This window comes from Galendromus occidentalis, unplaced genomic scaffold (genome assembly GCF_000255335.2).
Source record: "Galendromus occidentalis unplaced genomic scaffold, Mocc_1.1 scf7180000076440, whole genome shotgun sequence".
NCBI classification, from domain to species: Eukaryota; Metazoa; Arthropoda; class Arachnida; order Mesostigmata; family Phytoseiidae; genus Galendromus; species Galendromus occidentalis.
This window is the reverse complement of record NW_003804429.1, coordinates 237,500-252,670: the sequence shown is the minus strand read 5'-3', so window position 1 is coordinate 252,670 and position 15,171 is coordinate 237,500. Positions and strand designations below refer to the sequence as shown.

The 15,171-nt window shown below is 50.8% G+C and overlaps 5 protein-coding genes and 1 pseudogene across 5 annotated transcripts; 2 read left to right on the top strand and 4 right to left on the bottom strand.

The window, feature by feature from the left end:
• Window positions 1–938: 938 nt before the first annotated feature.
• Window positions 939–2,510, bottom strand: LOC100902820 (CWF19-like protein 1). The gene has a single exon (XM_003739231.1). It carries the CDS (start codon window positions 2,508–2,510, stop codon window positions 939–941), a length of 1,572 nt encoding a protein of 523 aa, XP_003739279.1.
• Window positions 2,511–3,416: 906 nt separating this feature from the next.
• Window positions 3,417–4,991, bottom strand: LOC100902675 (CWF19-like protein 1). The gene has a single exon (XM_018641998.2). The coding sequence runs from the start codon at window positions 4,986–4,988 to the stop codon at window positions 3,417–3,419; it is 1,572 nt and encodes a 523-aa protein (XP_018497514.1). The 5' UTR covers window positions 4,989–4,991.
• Window positions 4,992–5,617: 626 nt separating this feature from the next.
• defl (Integrator complex subunit 7) lies at window positions 5,618–9,696 on the top strand. The gene is made up of 12 exons (XM_029113235.1): window positions 5,618–5,699; window positions 5,809–5,938; window positions 6,074–6,280; window positions 6,384–6,591; window positions 6,691–6,942; window positions 7,076–7,292; window positions 7,384–7,959; window positions 8,146–8,326; window positions 8,421–8,606; window positions 8,863–9,133; window positions 9,254–9,449; window positions 9,560–9,696. The coding sequence occupies exons 3-12, from the start codon at window positions 6,108–6,110 to the stop codon at window positions 9,694–9,696; spliced, it is 2,397 nt and encodes a 798-aa protein (XP_028969068.1). The 5' UTR covers window positions 5,618–5,699; window positions 5,809–5,938; window positions 6,074–6,107.
• Window positions 9,697–9,801: 105 nt separating this feature from the next.
• LOC100902392 (uncharacterized) lies at window positions 9,802–11,319 on the bottom strand. Its single transcript, XM_003739228.1, has 5 exons — window positions 11,291–11,319; window positions 10,846–10,954; window positions 10,640–10,716; window positions 10,355–10,551; window positions 9,802–10,273 (listed from the first exon to the last, which is right to left on the bottom strand). Exons 2-5 carry the CDS (start codon window positions 10,856–10,858, stop codon window positions 9,802–9,804), a joined length of 759 nt encoding a protein of 252 aa, XP_003739276.1. The 5' UTR covers window positions 10,859–10,954; window positions 11,291–11,319.
• LOC100902254 (uncharacterized) lies at window positions 11,301–12,446 on the bottom strand. Its single transcript, XM_003739227.1, has 2 exons — window positions 12,287–12,446; window positions 11,301–12,044 (listed from the first exon to the last, which is right to left on the bottom strand). Exons 1-2 carry the CDS (start codon window positions 12,296–12,298, stop codon window positions 11,301–11,303), a joined length of 756 nt encoding a protein of 251 aa, XP_003739275.1. The 5' UTR covers window positions 12,299–12,446.
• Window positions 12,447–13,552: 1,106 nt separating this feature from the next.
• LOC100902107 (glucose 1-dehydrogenase-like) lies at window positions 13,553–14,391 on the top strand (annotated as a pseudogene).
• Window positions 14,392–15,171: the final 780 nt, after the last annotated feature.

Here is a 15,171-nt window from a genome sequence, read left to right as displayed (position 1 = left end):
CTTTCGCGCCCCTTAGCTTACTGTGTTGTCCTTCGATCGATTGATTGATTTATCATTCAATTGACAAACTGGTTGACTGACTGAGTAATTGATTGATTGATTGATTGACTGACTGACGATAGATTGTCCACCAAGTGTTCCTAGCCATGAGGGATCGTAAAAGACAAGGCAGCAAGGAAATGTCGGGAGAAAGCAGCGTATGTATTGTACAAGGCAAATAAGTGAGTTGCGAACATTGTAGTATCGTCATCAAATGAGAAGACGGAGAATGAGGTTTTACCTAATTGTTTGATTGGGAAACACACTCATGTGTCGTTTCGCCCTCATCCGCGTGATCACGCGAACGCGAAGCGTGAGACACACGGCAGAAGTTTGCGAGAGTGAGAAAGAAAGAAAGACCATGTGTAGGGACATGAAGAGAGCGCCATTCATTTTTCCACTCTTCACTCATTCATTCATCAATCATTGTTGTAAAAAAATGAATACGAATCAAATCGAGAAACCAAGAGACAATAAAGTTCATCCGAATCATCTGAGTTTGTTTATGCTCCAAATTCGATTACTCTTTTTCATAGTTTCTCTTTAAGCTGCTTTCGCGGAGTCCACGCGGAGGAACCCGGTCGATGAGGACCAGCGGAGCGCAGTTGAAACCCGCGGTAAAGTGCCAAGAAGTGAATCCCAGAATGTCCTCTCCAGGTCGAGCCGTTGGAGCCACCGACTCCGCCGAGTTCGAGAGAGCACGAGATCCGGCCGGTTCTTCTGTCGGAGCTCTCGTGAGCTGTCTGTGTCCGCAGTCTATCACAGCATCATCCGGATGCGTGTCCGTTTAGAGGATAATACGAGAAAGGAAAAGGCTTGTTTCCATTCTCTTTACAGCGATGTATTACACAATTTATTATACAAAATTCAATCGTCTCCCGACTTCTCCAATATATGATTCACTCGTCATCGTCGTCATCGAGTGTGAAGTCGAAGGTTTTGAAGTCATCCCTGAAGCTCTTCGTCATCTCGGTCTCGTCTGTCTCGGCGACTGTGCAGTGCTTCCAATCGGAGCGCTCGCACATATCGAGGATATCGCTACAACAGACAACTTCTCGGCCGAAATTGATCGGGAAGTCGCCCTTGATCCTCGCGAGCATTTTAGTGTTTCCGAATTCGGCGAAAAAATACGCTTGCCCTTGTGGGACAGCCTGGGAGATGTCGGTATTTCTGGGAATCACCTCCAGCTTGACTCCCACGGAGGCGCCGTAGTCTGCGAACGCGCTCTGCACCTCTTTCTCGGAGATTTTGTTGCTGATTGGAACGACCTGCAGTTGCATGTGCGAGCACTTGTAGTTCCGCTCGAAGTAAACAGCGTACATTTCCTTCGAGGCAAAAAACCGGTTCAAAGCTTCCTTGTACTTCGCCAGCTCGATCCTAGTGTCTAGTTCCAGATCGGACATATTCCTGTGGTGGCCTATGGGCAGGAGTAAACAATGATGGGGAACGATGGCGCCTTTCGCCATTGCGATATAGCACGTATCCCCAACGGAGCAGACCAGGTGTTTCGCGACTTTGGGACTCTGTAAGCAGAACCAGCAATCGTCCTGGGAGATTTGTTGGAGTCTGGGTGCGTTATCTCTCCTTTGTTTCTTCTTCCGAGGCTCATCGTGAGATGTCTTCTGATCGTAGAAGAAACCTTGGAAGGATTTCTCTTCCTCTCGCGGAAGGTCGAAAGCGGGATAAGGGTTCTCGGTAGTGTCGTCCGGTTGTTTGCTCACTTCAGCGATGCTCGCGTAGACCATTGGAGTGATGCTGAACGCGTAAATGTTCTTCTCCTTCGAACCCACGTTCGGAAGTGAAATGAATCTACTAGCCTGTATCGGTTTCTCTGTCAGAATGACGTGATTCCGGAACGGAGCACGCTCGTAGAAAAAGTCCTTCGACGCGGTGAAGTGGTATCTCGGCTTCAGGAAATGCGCTATCTGAGCTATCCCAGAAGTGCCGGCCATCGATCCCGCTTTCTTATTGGTCGCTGCGTATTTCATGATTCCGGCAGGCCAATCAGATGTCAGGAGGATGTCGATGTTTGTATCTGAAGAGACGAGGGGCCTCAGATACTTATGCACATCTTGGAGGCTGTAGGTATGGTCCGAAGACTTGACACTGCCGCAGTCCGTGCCGGAGAAGTACGCCACTCTCAGGCCCCCGGCGAGGGTGATAACACCGCGAATTCCCATGAAGATGACGTTTGGACAAAGTTCCGTGCCATCCTTGGCATTCTCGTAGAACTTTGATAGATTTTCAGATTTCGGTCCTAGAATGTAAGTCGCGATCGGTACCTGCTTCTCACCGGATGCGTAGCTTTCCCAAGCTGATAATGTCTCGGCGAACGGCGAGAAAAACTCGCCCACTACGAACAGACTGTCAAACTGTTGCCCCTTGCTGAGAATGCTTCGAATTCTCTTGTAGAGCTGATCGAACTTTCCATTCACATCACCGCACACCAATATTCTCGAAGTTTTACTCATTCTGGCATATGAGACACGGGATCGGGCGATGGGAGCAGAGACTCCGAACTGTGAATCCGAACTCTCAGGAGAACAAGGAACAACAATTTATGGAGGATTTCTTCGTCCGGTATATCCTACCACGGCAGAGGTCGGCAGACTATCAAGTCGTCAGAGAAGGCTTGAGTCCCCTCGAGGACAAAGGCTGGGGCTTCTGAGGTGGCGTCTGCAATTATTGGATACTGTGAACGATGTCCGTAAGTCTCTTGGTCACGAATGTTTCTGGTCTACGATTGCTCCGCTTATATGCGAAGTTGAAAGCCACTCTGACAGTGAACTCTCCCCTTGAAAAGCTCTCTCCGTGTCTGAGTGCCGACTGAGCACCCGGCGCGGATTCCAAAGAAGTAATTAAGAGTGGCTCTCACCTCGCGGCTGAAACTTCTCTCCGGTAATCGCGCGAGATGCCTGGGTTCTGACTCACCGAGTGTGATTCCGGAATTCGACGATCGGCTCGAAAAACACTCGGATCCAGCAGAATCAGGAATGTATGGATGGGACTTCGTTGCCGAAAGCGCTTGATCTGTGACCGCGTTTGGGGATGCCGGGCGGGCCGCCGCGGCGGGCGAAATGATACATCTGGAAGGCAGCGCGAGAGGCGAGGTAGATTCCCGCGGGTGGGTTGTTTCAGCGAATGCGGGATAAGATGCTCAACCTGAGCGCGCTGCCCTGACTCCACGTCGACTGCCGGTTCTCTGAGGAGAATTTGAAGAGTTTCTGAAGACTTTTGCGATCACGGACAGTCGCGCCTTATCATTAGGGGGGGGATAGGACGAGAAAGGAAAAGGCTTGTTTGCATTCTCTATACATCGATGTATTACACAATTTATTATACAATTCGAGCGTCACCCGACTTCTCCAATATACGATTCACTCGTTGTCGTCGTCATCGAGGGTGAAGTCGAAGCTCTTGAAGTCATCCCTGAAGCTTCTCGTCATCTCGGTCTCCTCTCTCTCGGAGACAGTGCAGTGCTTCCAGTCCGAGCGCTCGCACATATCAAGGATATCGCTGCAACAGACAACTTCTCGGCCGAAATTGATCGGGAAGTCGCCCTTGATCCTCGCGAGCATTTTAGTGTTTCCGAATTCGGCGAAAAAATACGCTTGCCCTTGTGGGACAGCCTGGGAGATGTCGGTATTTCTGGGAATCACCTCCAGCTTGACTCCCACGGAGGCGCCGTAGTCTGCGAACGCGCTCTGCACCTCTTTCTCGGAGATTTTGGTGCTGATTGGAACGACCTGCAGTTGCATGTGCGAGCACTTGTAGTTCCGCTCGAAGTAAACAGCGTACATTTCCTTCGAGGCAAATAACCGGTTCAAGGCCTCCTTGTACTTCGCCAGCTCGATCCTAGTGTCTAGTTCGAGATCGGACATATTCCTGTGGTGGCCGATGGGCAGGAGTAAACAGTGATGGGGAACGATGGCACCTTTCGCCATCGCGATATAGCACGTATCCCCTACGGAGCAGACCAGGTGTTTCGCGACTTTGGGACTCTGTAAGCAGAACCAGCAATCGTCCTGGGAGATTTGTTGGAGTCTGGGTGCGTTATCTCTCCTTTGTTTCTTCTTCCGAGGCTCATCGTGAGATGTCTTCTGATCGTAGAAGAAACCTTGGAAGGATTTCTCTTCCTCTCGCGGAAGGTCGAAAGCGGGATAAGGGTTCTCGGTAGTGTCATCCGGTTGTTTGCTCACTTCAGCGATGCTCGCGTAGACCATCGGAATGATGCTGAACGCGTAGATGTTCTTCTCCTTCGAACCCACGTTCGAAAGTGAAATGAATCTACTAGCCTGTATCGGTTTCTCTGTCAGAATGACGTGATTCCGGAACGGAGCGCGCTCGTAGAAAAAGTCCTTCGACGCGGTGAAGTGGTATCTCGGCTTCAGGAAATACGCTATCTGAGCTATCCCAGAACTGCCGGCCATCGATGACGCTTTCTTATTGATCGCTGCGTATTTCATAATTCCGGCAGGCCAATCAGATGTCAGGAGGATGTCGATGTTGGTCTCTGAAGAGACGAGGGGCCTCAGATACTTGTGCACATCTTGGAGGCTGTAGGTATGGTTCGATGACTTGACACTGCCGCAGTCCGTGCCGGAGAAGTACGCCACCCTCAGGCCCCCAGCGAGGGTGATAACACCGCGGGTTCCCATGAAGATGATGTTGGGACAAAGTTCCGTGCCATCCTTGGCATTCTCGAAGAATTTCGATAGATTTTCAGATTTCGGTCCTAGAATGTAAGTCGCGATCGGTACTTGTTTTTCACCCGATGCGTAGCTCTCCCAAGCTGATAATGTCCCGGCGAACGGCGAGAAGAACTCGCCCACCACGAACAGACTGTCAAACTGTTGCCCCTTGCTGAGAATGCTCCGAATTCTCTTGTACAGCTGATCGAATTTCCCATTCACATCACCGCACACCAATATTCTCAAAGTTTTACTCATTCTGGCACATAAGACACGGGATCGGGCGATGGGAGGGGAGACGGGGCTGTGAATCCGAACTCTCAGGAGAACAAGAAACAACAACTTATGGAGGATTTCTTCGACCGGTGTATCCTATATGCCCCTCTACACAGAGAAGACACCCCATTCCGAAATCGTTTTCTCTAGGAACGCGCCCTTTCCGATGAGAGGCTCCGCCGCCAAAACAAGCGGCCTCGTGATTCGTTCGGATCTGCAGTTTCGCTGCTACCTGGGGCTGAGGGATACTTCTGAAGTAATCACAGGATCCTTCGTCCTGCTGATCGACCCGGGTTGTCGAAAGATGATGAGGTCGTCGATGGGCGTCCAATAGCTCAATCCCACCAAAATACTTCAGCGGCCCAGGAGCCGCCAACCGTTGTTTACAAATCGGAGGCGCTGAGTTCATGAGATCCTGTGGCGAACGAACATATGATCAGCCGCAGACACCGGCATCCTCGGACAAGTGGGGACATATCGTGATTTTCCCGGATCGATTTTGTGAATGCGTCGTATACTTCATACTCTACTTCCAGTCGCCTTCCTCGTTCTCATACTATAAAGTCGACGTCGACATGCTTCCTGTGGCTTCTCCTGTGAATCAGGCAGCTGCGGGAAGCCGGATAACTTTCACTGAGTCTTGGCAAGACGGGGACCAAGATGCAAATTCTGCTCTCACAGAGCTTGACAAAGGTGAACTTTCTCGACTTGGCAGAACTCCTAAATTTTCAAGATCTGTCATCACGATAGGTTGGACCGGATTTTGTGAGAGAGAGGCTTGAAAGAGGCGTTCTATCTCCAGGACTTCGCTCCGGACGACAGGGCGAACAATGTGAAACGATCGTTCGATTTCCCCGTTTGTTCGAGAAATACCCATTTCCGATACTGATCAATTCGGCATGTCTCAAACTCGCCGAAGTGTTCCGTGTTGGGTAAGTCGAAAGCCGCCCGGGAGTGCGGTGATGGTCGGGATGGCCCACGAATGACATGATTAGAGCCCACGAGAGCGTGTGCCGAGACAGATCTCGGGTCTCCGAACTCATCTGTGCGAGACATATCCCTTGCAGGAACAATTTCTTGCGCCTCCTGGTTCTCCGGGTTATGCAGGAGAGCGAGAAGCATCTGGACAAAATACTCTCCGTAGACGAATTCGTCCGTCGGATTTTCACCGTTATGTATTCGAACGACCCGGTCGCTCGCGCTCTGACGCTGAGAACGCTTGGCAGCATTTCCTGCGTCGTCAAAAATCGGACCAACGTGCATCACTCCATCAGGCAATTATTCTTCTTTCACCGATTTGCATCGGGCAACGCTGTGCCAGAGATTCTGATCGGAGTCCTGAGCGAATCTTTCAGCGGTGATCTTCTGCTGTTCCAGATCGAGCCTCGACTCAAACGACACAGTGGAACTCGAAGCGGCAATTTACGCATGCTCTCGACTTTCGGCAGTCAGTCCCGCGTTCGCGGCGTCCATCTGCCCGATCGTTGCTCAGATGATGAACAACCTTTCGACACCAGTTGATATAAAATTGAAATTATTCTCGGTCTTTTCCAATATGACCCATGATGCCCAGACAGCCTATCAGGTGAGTTGTGAAATTCTCGAGAAGCCCGGGCGGAATCTTCGCGGATGGAACGTGGAAATTAGCCAGCGTCGAGAAGTCACCAAAAATGTCTACTTCAAGGTTCGAGAGCTATGCTTGTCGCTTTTACCGACGCACCCTGCTCAGGATTTCGTGGTGGAAATCTTGGACGTTCTCACGAAACTGACGTCGACATCAGTGACACATCTGACCTCACAAATCATCATTCTTCTCGAACACTTGGAGACGGACCCGAGAGCCAGCGTCAGGAATCAGGCGTTGAGTGACCTGCGGTTCCTCGCGGAGGGGGAGAAATGGGCTCACCTATGGACTCGCGAGCACTTGGAACGCTTGGTCAGTTCCGATATCCATTCTATGTATTATCGTGGCTCGAGGAGACTGGTCTGATAATTCCTCCTCCACGAAAGCAGAGGCCAAAAGAATTTCATTCGTTTCTGTGCTTGACGCCGGATCACTGCCATTACAGGTGAATTACGCTTCAAAAAGCCACTACATGAGGCTGAAGTGTCAGGCCATACGAGTTCTAGTTCTGCTTTCGAAGTCATTGGCTGTTCACCAGATGGATCTGACTGCGACCTCACCGGTTCTCGAGCTCTGTGAGAAGAACATATACCACGAAGACGTGCGGCTAGCTGCCGTGTCCACCGAGCTGATGACACAATTAGCGGTTCATGTTTGTCGAGGTGTGTGACTCTCTCGATTAGCTTGAGTGTAGACGCACGATCTAATAGAATCTTCAGCAAGGGCGCGGATGAGCATAATTTCGCTTTTCAGAGAAAATCGCCAACATTGACGTCATGCGCAATACGTGTGCCGGGATTGAAAACCTCCTGTTCCTAGTCTCTTCTTCTGGACCGAAGGAAGCTCTGAGTCTCGCGCTCCGATGCGTGCTCGACCTCTGCAGGGTCGACGCGGCTCTATGCTCTCACTTCGTCGACGTTCTGGCCCTCTTCCTTCCGAACAAAGCGATCTGTCTGACGCTCTGTGCGATAGGAGCCGAACGGAGGGTGCTCGGCCATCTGGAACCTAAAATACGAGAGCACCTCCCGAAACAGCCGCTCATCTTGTGGACCCTTCTACTGCAAGCCAGTCTCGAAAACAGCAGCGCCCAATTGGAGTTCCCCTTGAGCAGTTTGTCGACGGAGCTCAGTGACTGGGACCGTTACAGACTCGCAAGACAAGCTGCTCATTACGGACAGCATAGAGCCGTGCGTCTTCTGGTGGAAAACTTGGAGAACAGCGTCAGCTCCGAGCACCTCTATTTCTGGCTGATCGCTCTGAAGAATCTCGCCCTCGGGGAGGAGACCCGGCAGACGTGGTATTTCGCGAAAGCGGTGTCTTCTCTGAAAGGTTCGCCTCTAGTCTCTAGGAATCAGATCCACTCCATTCTTACTGACCGCCCCACCTCGATAATCGGGGTGGGACTCATAATCATCAGTATCAGACAGTCTGACATATTCCGCATGCGAGTCAGACAATCTCTCCCTCGATCGGTATCGCGATGGGGTTCTCAAAGCGGGACCGTTCGCATTCCAGCGGCTACAACGCCCATGCACAGTCTGCACTTCCAAGCGGAGTACGTTCGACTCCGAATGCAACTGATCTCACTCGACCAGCAGCTGCTCCACTCGAGTAGCTGTCTGCGGACCTGTCCGCCCCCGGCGATCGCTGCCTCTTTGGCCACAGCCAGTCGGGACGAGAATATGAAATGCGGGAGGTTAGCTCATGGCCAACATCCGATCATCAATCCTGGAATGCTCATCGATTCACGAGTAGACGTAGTGTCTGAGTCTGCTGTCTTTTCGCTACAGGGTTGTGACGCAACTTCGAAAGAGCGCTCGAGATTGGCGGACCTTATCAGAGCAGTACGGAGCCCTATACGAGAGCAGTTTCGACGCCGACACTCCGAGCTTGCAGCACGTACGCGTCCTGCAGCAAAAATGCCAAATAATTGCCCAAGCTGTAGAGAAGGTCTCCCAATTCAATCAAGGCATCGGGTAAGAGAGCTAAGGAGTGAACTGGAGCAAGAGCAAAATCGTTCATTCATGATAGAGGTTTTCCTCGGGAGATCTGGATTCGCTCTCGAAAGCTTCTTTCCCTATCATTTTTTTTCATCAATTTCTAAACAGGTTCATGTGAGTGTTTACTCGAGACTGCGAAAACGTTGCTCCTCGAAGCGAGCGGTCGAACGCTTGAATTTATCGAGGTTTCACCTCGAACGCGATCCGCTAACATCTAAGCTTCTCCTTTCAGGGCACAAACCACCATGGTCGAACCGTGGTCAGACTTGAGCCCGAGCTCCAGTACATTCCGTGACTACGAAGCCGCGCAGAAAGCGCTCTCGCTCTATCAGTCGCTTGGTGATGCGGATGGTCTGACGACTTCGAAGGTCTCGACCCTTGTGGAGATATCGCAACTCCTCGTCGGGGTACCTCTCCACGTACCGCGCTCATTCTTCCAGAGACTTCAAACTACTAACCTCCAACTCGCAATCGGTCCACAACAAACGAATCCTAACGAACCAGTGAGAATCAACCGAACATCACTCGTCTTTGGGTCTTAGCGGCCGCACATAGCCGTCGTAGCCGTGGATAGAATATCTGAATCCATTGACGCTCCTGATCCTCATATTTTCTCCCATCAGGTGTTCATTGCGGGACATCAGCTCTCCCTCAAGGTCGAAGGAGTCGTGCAACAAAGCGCTCGAGTACATCGTCGAGTTCGAAGCGTAAAACTCAAGATATCCGCCAACGATCCGCCCTCATTGAGTCTAGAGGAAGTTGTCGAGCCCAAAAACGACTACTTCTCGGCCGAGTTCCTCGTCTCGCTCCCCACTGCAGGTACGTTGCTGTGAATCGCCAGCTCGCGGGATTCTGCTAAAAGTTCAGCGTTCCGCACCTTGCCCGAGGGCATCGAGCATTTTAATCAATGCTGGAATTATTGTTCGCAGGGGTTTACTGTATCATAATCGACACGGCGGTCCTGGATGAAGCTCGAGACGTCTGGACGACGGGACCTAAGGAGGTGTTCATGGTGAAGACTCATGAGGATTCCACGTATAAACGACTTTATTTACAAAGAGTCTGAGAAATCACCCGGAGAACTTGTTCATTGTCTCTAAACGAACCCGGGCGTACCTCATGGAGAAGGACTCTGTTCCGGCAATAAATACAAACGAGGTCCAATGGGACACTACGAGCTCGTCGACGTCAAACGATCGGTCCTCACTAAAGTACCGTCGTGCATCTCACACTCGATTTTTTCGTTGGATTCTAACACCAGTTGGAACTTATTTTCTAAGTGTTTCCGTATTCGGATGCTCTCTACTGGAACTTTGGGACAATGGAGAAAGTTGTGGGGAGTTTTCTGCTCACTGTAGAGGTTCTGAATTGTCACCATCGAAGTGAATCCGTACTCGAGCCTCAATGCCTCCAGATCTGACCATAACGAGTCGTAAAAAGCTTTCCATCCCGATCTTGCGTAACGGTCGTGCCAGAAAAAACTCGTCAGACTGTCGACGACGACCAGTCCCACATCGGAAGTTCTGACCAACTCCCGCAGTTTGAAACTGAGGAACGATTGGAGCTCGGTAGACGTGCCGCACTTTTGCACGATCATATTTCGGCAGGCGGATTTAAAGTGCGTTGATGGCAAGTTCCGCGATCTGAAATTCACGCTTCGACATTACATCCCTGGCTATGCGAATCGATGCGCGATAGCGCATCATCTCGCTGTCGAAACTCACTTGCAAACATCTTTTATCCGATCGAGAAGTCCCAGAACGTTGAAGCGGTAGTCACTGTCGACGTATACGACATCACGCCCCCGCATCAGGACGGAAATGCATGAATCCTGAGCGAGTAAACTTTTGCCGGAATTAGGCTCTCCGTGAATCGCGTACGCTTTCCGGTGGAGGTCCAGAAGATTGGGGAACGGAACGCTCTGACATGGAAGGCGGATCAAATAATGCTCCTCGAGAAGCGCACATGTCTTTACTGGACTCGGATTCCGAACTGACACAGGTACTAACCGTGGATTTTCTTTGCGAAAGTGCAATGAGGATTTTCCGGCCGAGGATGATGTCTTTCGAATTATCTTGCTTGTTTTCTGTAAGTTATTTAGATTCCTCATTTGCGGGAGCATAATCCCCGAATGAGCATTCGAGACGTTTAGAATCAGTGAAGCTCTCATCTTCGGAACGGTATGGGACAGAACAGCTAGCAACGCATAGCTTACGCTCCCCCTCCATATTAGCTGAGCATCCGCGGTTCCTGTCCGATTCAAAAGACCGCCCCCGGGCCTGCTTTCAGCACAACAATCAGGAATTCAATCGTTCACTTCGAACCTGGAAAATGAGATGGTGAATGATCGCTGGGGCGATTCTGGGATGACGGTAGCACCCCGCCGGAGCTTATATGAGGAAATATTCGAGGTTCGTCCGTGACCCGCGGTCGTAGGGAACCCGGTTTCGACCGATCCGCGTCGGTCTCAGGTGTCCAATGGATATGGATCAGCGAATCTCCGGCTCCCAGAGACTCGTCAGGCCGGCCGATCGCAATCCGATGAATCCGCTTTTGATTAATTATTATTGATTCCGCACGACATGCTCCGATTGAATTAATCATGAATCATATATCCGAAGCCTTTGCTTTATTTTTCTTGAAAGTCATCAACGCCATACCCGAGAAGTTCTAATTGTACGAAACGGAGCTCATTTTTCGCATGTTCACGAGGGAATCCGTCAGAGACTGATACTTTTCCAGGACATCATCCAAGTCAGGGTTCAGTACGAGAGCTTTCTTGTATATCTCGTGCTTCTTGATCCGGCGATCCAATTCCCTCGCCAAAGCTGTTTTCTCGCTCTCCAGTTTTTCTCGTATGCTTTCGAGAGCTTCGTCGTATCGGTAGTCGCGGAACAGATCCAGGATGGACTTCGCGATGCTCCCGAATTTCTTCTCGTACACGGCCGCGGTAACCGCAGTGTAATCCACCTGAGCTTGTTCCAGTTTGAAACGCAGCGACCACTGTTCGTGGCGGAGTGTTCTGTTTAGCAGTTCTTTGCTAGCCTGGATGTGAGCATTCAGCGTTTGTCGGCGCTGGACGAGTTCTTTCATTTGTTTCCGGAGCCTCGAGTAGGCTTCTATGACGTCGTTCTCCGTGCAGACCTCGAGTCTGCCTAGAGGAGCGGATTCCTTGGAGAGAATTGCGTTCAGTTCCGGTACAATACGTTCAGTGTAGAATTCACTATCGAATGGTGTGAAGCCCTGTAGGGGCGGCTTGATGGAGAACAGTCGAAGGATGACAGATGCTTTGAAGTTGCAGAACTTCTCCTTTTCTCCATCACCGATTTCAGTTTCGAGTTTGAGAATAGCTTGAACGAGCATTCTCCGCAACAGTTGTGCTCGGGCAACTCGCAAGCCATCTTGGAAGCTCACCTGAAGACAAACATATGCAGTCCCGGTTACGCTTCCCGCGGGAATGTCACTCAGAAGAATCTCCCTGATCTCTCTCTAGCATTCTTCCTCCCACTCCCCATTCAACGGTGCTTCAAGCCGCCTGTCGTGTAATCTATGGGCCATTCGATTCGATTGCACGAGAATAAAACAGATATAGATGTCTTCGGCGCGACCATATGATTGCGCAGAGAGGATTCACCAAACAGTCAGATATCACCCACCTCGTCATTCATTCTGTTGCATCGAAACGTTCCGTCGCGGAATATCCCCGTGAGCCTGGATATCAGTCGAAAACCGGGAGAATTGTATGTTCGCTGACAAATAGCAAAATCAAGTCAGAGCATCGCCGCTCGTTTGTTGTTATTTTCTCCAGCGCGCGCGCTTCGGGCGGTAGTGGCGCCACCTCTGTCGCAGGGAAGCAGTCACGAATCGCTGCTGTTGGGACAGAGCCGCATAATGCGTGAGCCGAAGTAAATCACTTCATAGGGTCAAGCGGGCCGGGAACCAGTCGTTTTCGCAAGATTGTTTGCATGATGAAGGGCAATGATGTCCGATAAATGTCACAGTTCGAGACTCTAGATGCCTTTTGGACCGAGCCCGGTCTCACTCAAGCCCATCGATGGAACGGTAGAAAGCGTTGAATGTACTAGACCCCATCCAGGAAACCGGGCCACTTAAATTAGCGGGACTTCCATCGCAGGATCTACTGTCGACGATGACTCCGAGCCAGAGGGTTAAGCTCACACAGGGGGGAGCTCAAAACTCACGGTTACGGTCCGCGCACTCCGGCGAAAGAAGAACGGAGTAGCGCATCCTCAGCGCGCTGAACTCTCCCATCTTGATTGCGGTTCGTTTGACGCAGCTCTCCCCATGCGTCTCATTGGAGGAAGACGCGAAATGGAGCAGAGACTTCTTCACTCATGAGTTCATGAGGCTGACGACGGTCTGTTCCAAGGATCACGTAGTTCCCAAGAAAATCTGCCGTCTGCTGGGGCTATCCGCTGTCGGAGCAGAGTACCAGTTCCGTAGCAGAGATCATTCTCTTTGAGAAGAGCAATCGATAGCCTGAAAACTCGAGCGGTCGTCCTGAATCGAGACCTGAAGGATCTTCGTTCAGTTCCTCATGATCGATGACCCCGCCGGGGATATCTCCAGCTCGAACGGAGGACAACTTCGATTGAGTCCGGTGGAGCCGCGCTGTAGGGGATCGAGCACTTATCATCAGCTGGCTGAGATAAGTCGTTTCGTATCATTGGGCAAAGCTTCCCCTTATGGAGCACAGCTTCCGGAAGGACTTGGAATGACTGGAGAGAAGGATAAAAGGATTGAAATGATGACTCACCTAGCCCACCCCCCTTTTCATTGCGAGAGTGGAGAAAATTCGACACGCCGACGTGGTCGATATCGCTCTCTCGTTGCAGGGTGACCCTCACTCGAAACTTGCTCAATCTTGTAATCAGACTGTCGTAAGTTTAAGCATCGTGTGGATGGTAGGAAAGGTGTACATCATCACCGGAGCATCGAGAGCTTCGAAATTTATGCAAGCCTCGAATCGCCTCTTGCTAGAACGGTTCTCGAGACTTCTGCTCATTATGGAGAGTTCCGTCTTGAAACATACCAAGGACACTGTCTCTTATCCCTCCGACAGGATACAGTGGCATCCAGAGGTAAATCAGTGGCATTGCTGCTAGCGGAGCAGAAGGCCAGACTAACCATTCATGGTCGACGTGCTGAAAAACTCGAGGAAGTCGCTTGTGAGGTCGAGAGAATATCGGGTCTCAAACAGGCCGCTGTACTCGGGGACATCACAGATCAGAGCGTGAGGACCGAGATGATCGAAGCAACCCTCAAAAGATACGGAACAATCGATGGATTGGTGAGCAACACAGGCTACGTCGGTGGTGGAGGGTGGGACGATGAAGATCAAAGAGCCATCAAGCACATGCTGGATGTTCATGTCTTAGGACCTTATGATCTCTGCTGTAAAGCGCTCCCGCACATCATAAAGGAATAGGACACCATTGTCGTGGTTTCATCGATTGCATCCATCCGACCGGTGAGTCGGTCTCCAATTGAATTTCAAATTTCCCTTTCCAAGAAGTAGACTTCAGATTGAGGAAAGCGACTTCAACGAAGACGTCTCGAACAGGTTCCCGGGCTGATCGCATATGTGACGGCAAAGAGCGCCTTGGACGGCTTGCCGCGCGCCTCAGCCGTAGATCTGGCGAAGAGTGACGCGCGAGTCAACTCAGAGAAGTACATACCATATTGCAAGATGGAGTCGAGAAATTCAGAAGCGGAAATACTTGAAAATAGAAATCCTTGAGGACAGTCTCCTAAGGATTAGCTCCTTCTCAGCCCTGGCGGAACAGTGACTGAAATCAGCCGATTCAATCAGGAGAACCCGAACTTGGATCATCGCGTGCGCCGCTCTCGATTCTCACCGACGATAGAGGATTGACCATCGATTCGGAACCTGTGCGCCGGCGATCTCTGTCGGGTTAAACCCTTCCCTCGAGCTCAAAACAATTATTATTCTCGACCTCAGAAGTTCCAACCAAGCCGAGTGCACTCGAACGGCCGCTTGGCCAATCCAGAGGATATAGCTGAGTGCATATTATTCCTGCTCTCACCGAAATTTCAAATCCTGACCGGAGTCTCAATCCCTGTGGACGGTGGGCTGTGTGCTTCTGCTCTAAACGATTGATCGAATAAATTGTAGCCTGTTCAACTGGGGAAGTCTTCTCCAAACGCTCGTTCGGCACTCCATGAGCTTCCTATTTCCAGATTCTCATCAATTTGTCGCTAATGGAGCCGGCAGCTCGAAGTGAGAGATATGCCTGAACACGGGCTCGGATCGAGACATCGTTGTTGCTTCACAGAACTTTTCGAGCTCTGCTCCCCCTGAAGGCCTCCTCTCAGTCATCCAGCCTCCGAGCTTATCTTCTGGAAGTATGAAGAGCCCATTGAGGACTCGATACGAAGAGGAGGTGCCATTTCCAAGCAGTTGAGATAACCGCGTAGAGAATTCGACCGTCGAGCCGAGAATTCAATTATGATAATTTGCTTGACACGCCGTCTTGCGTGCTCTGTCCTGACGATTGCT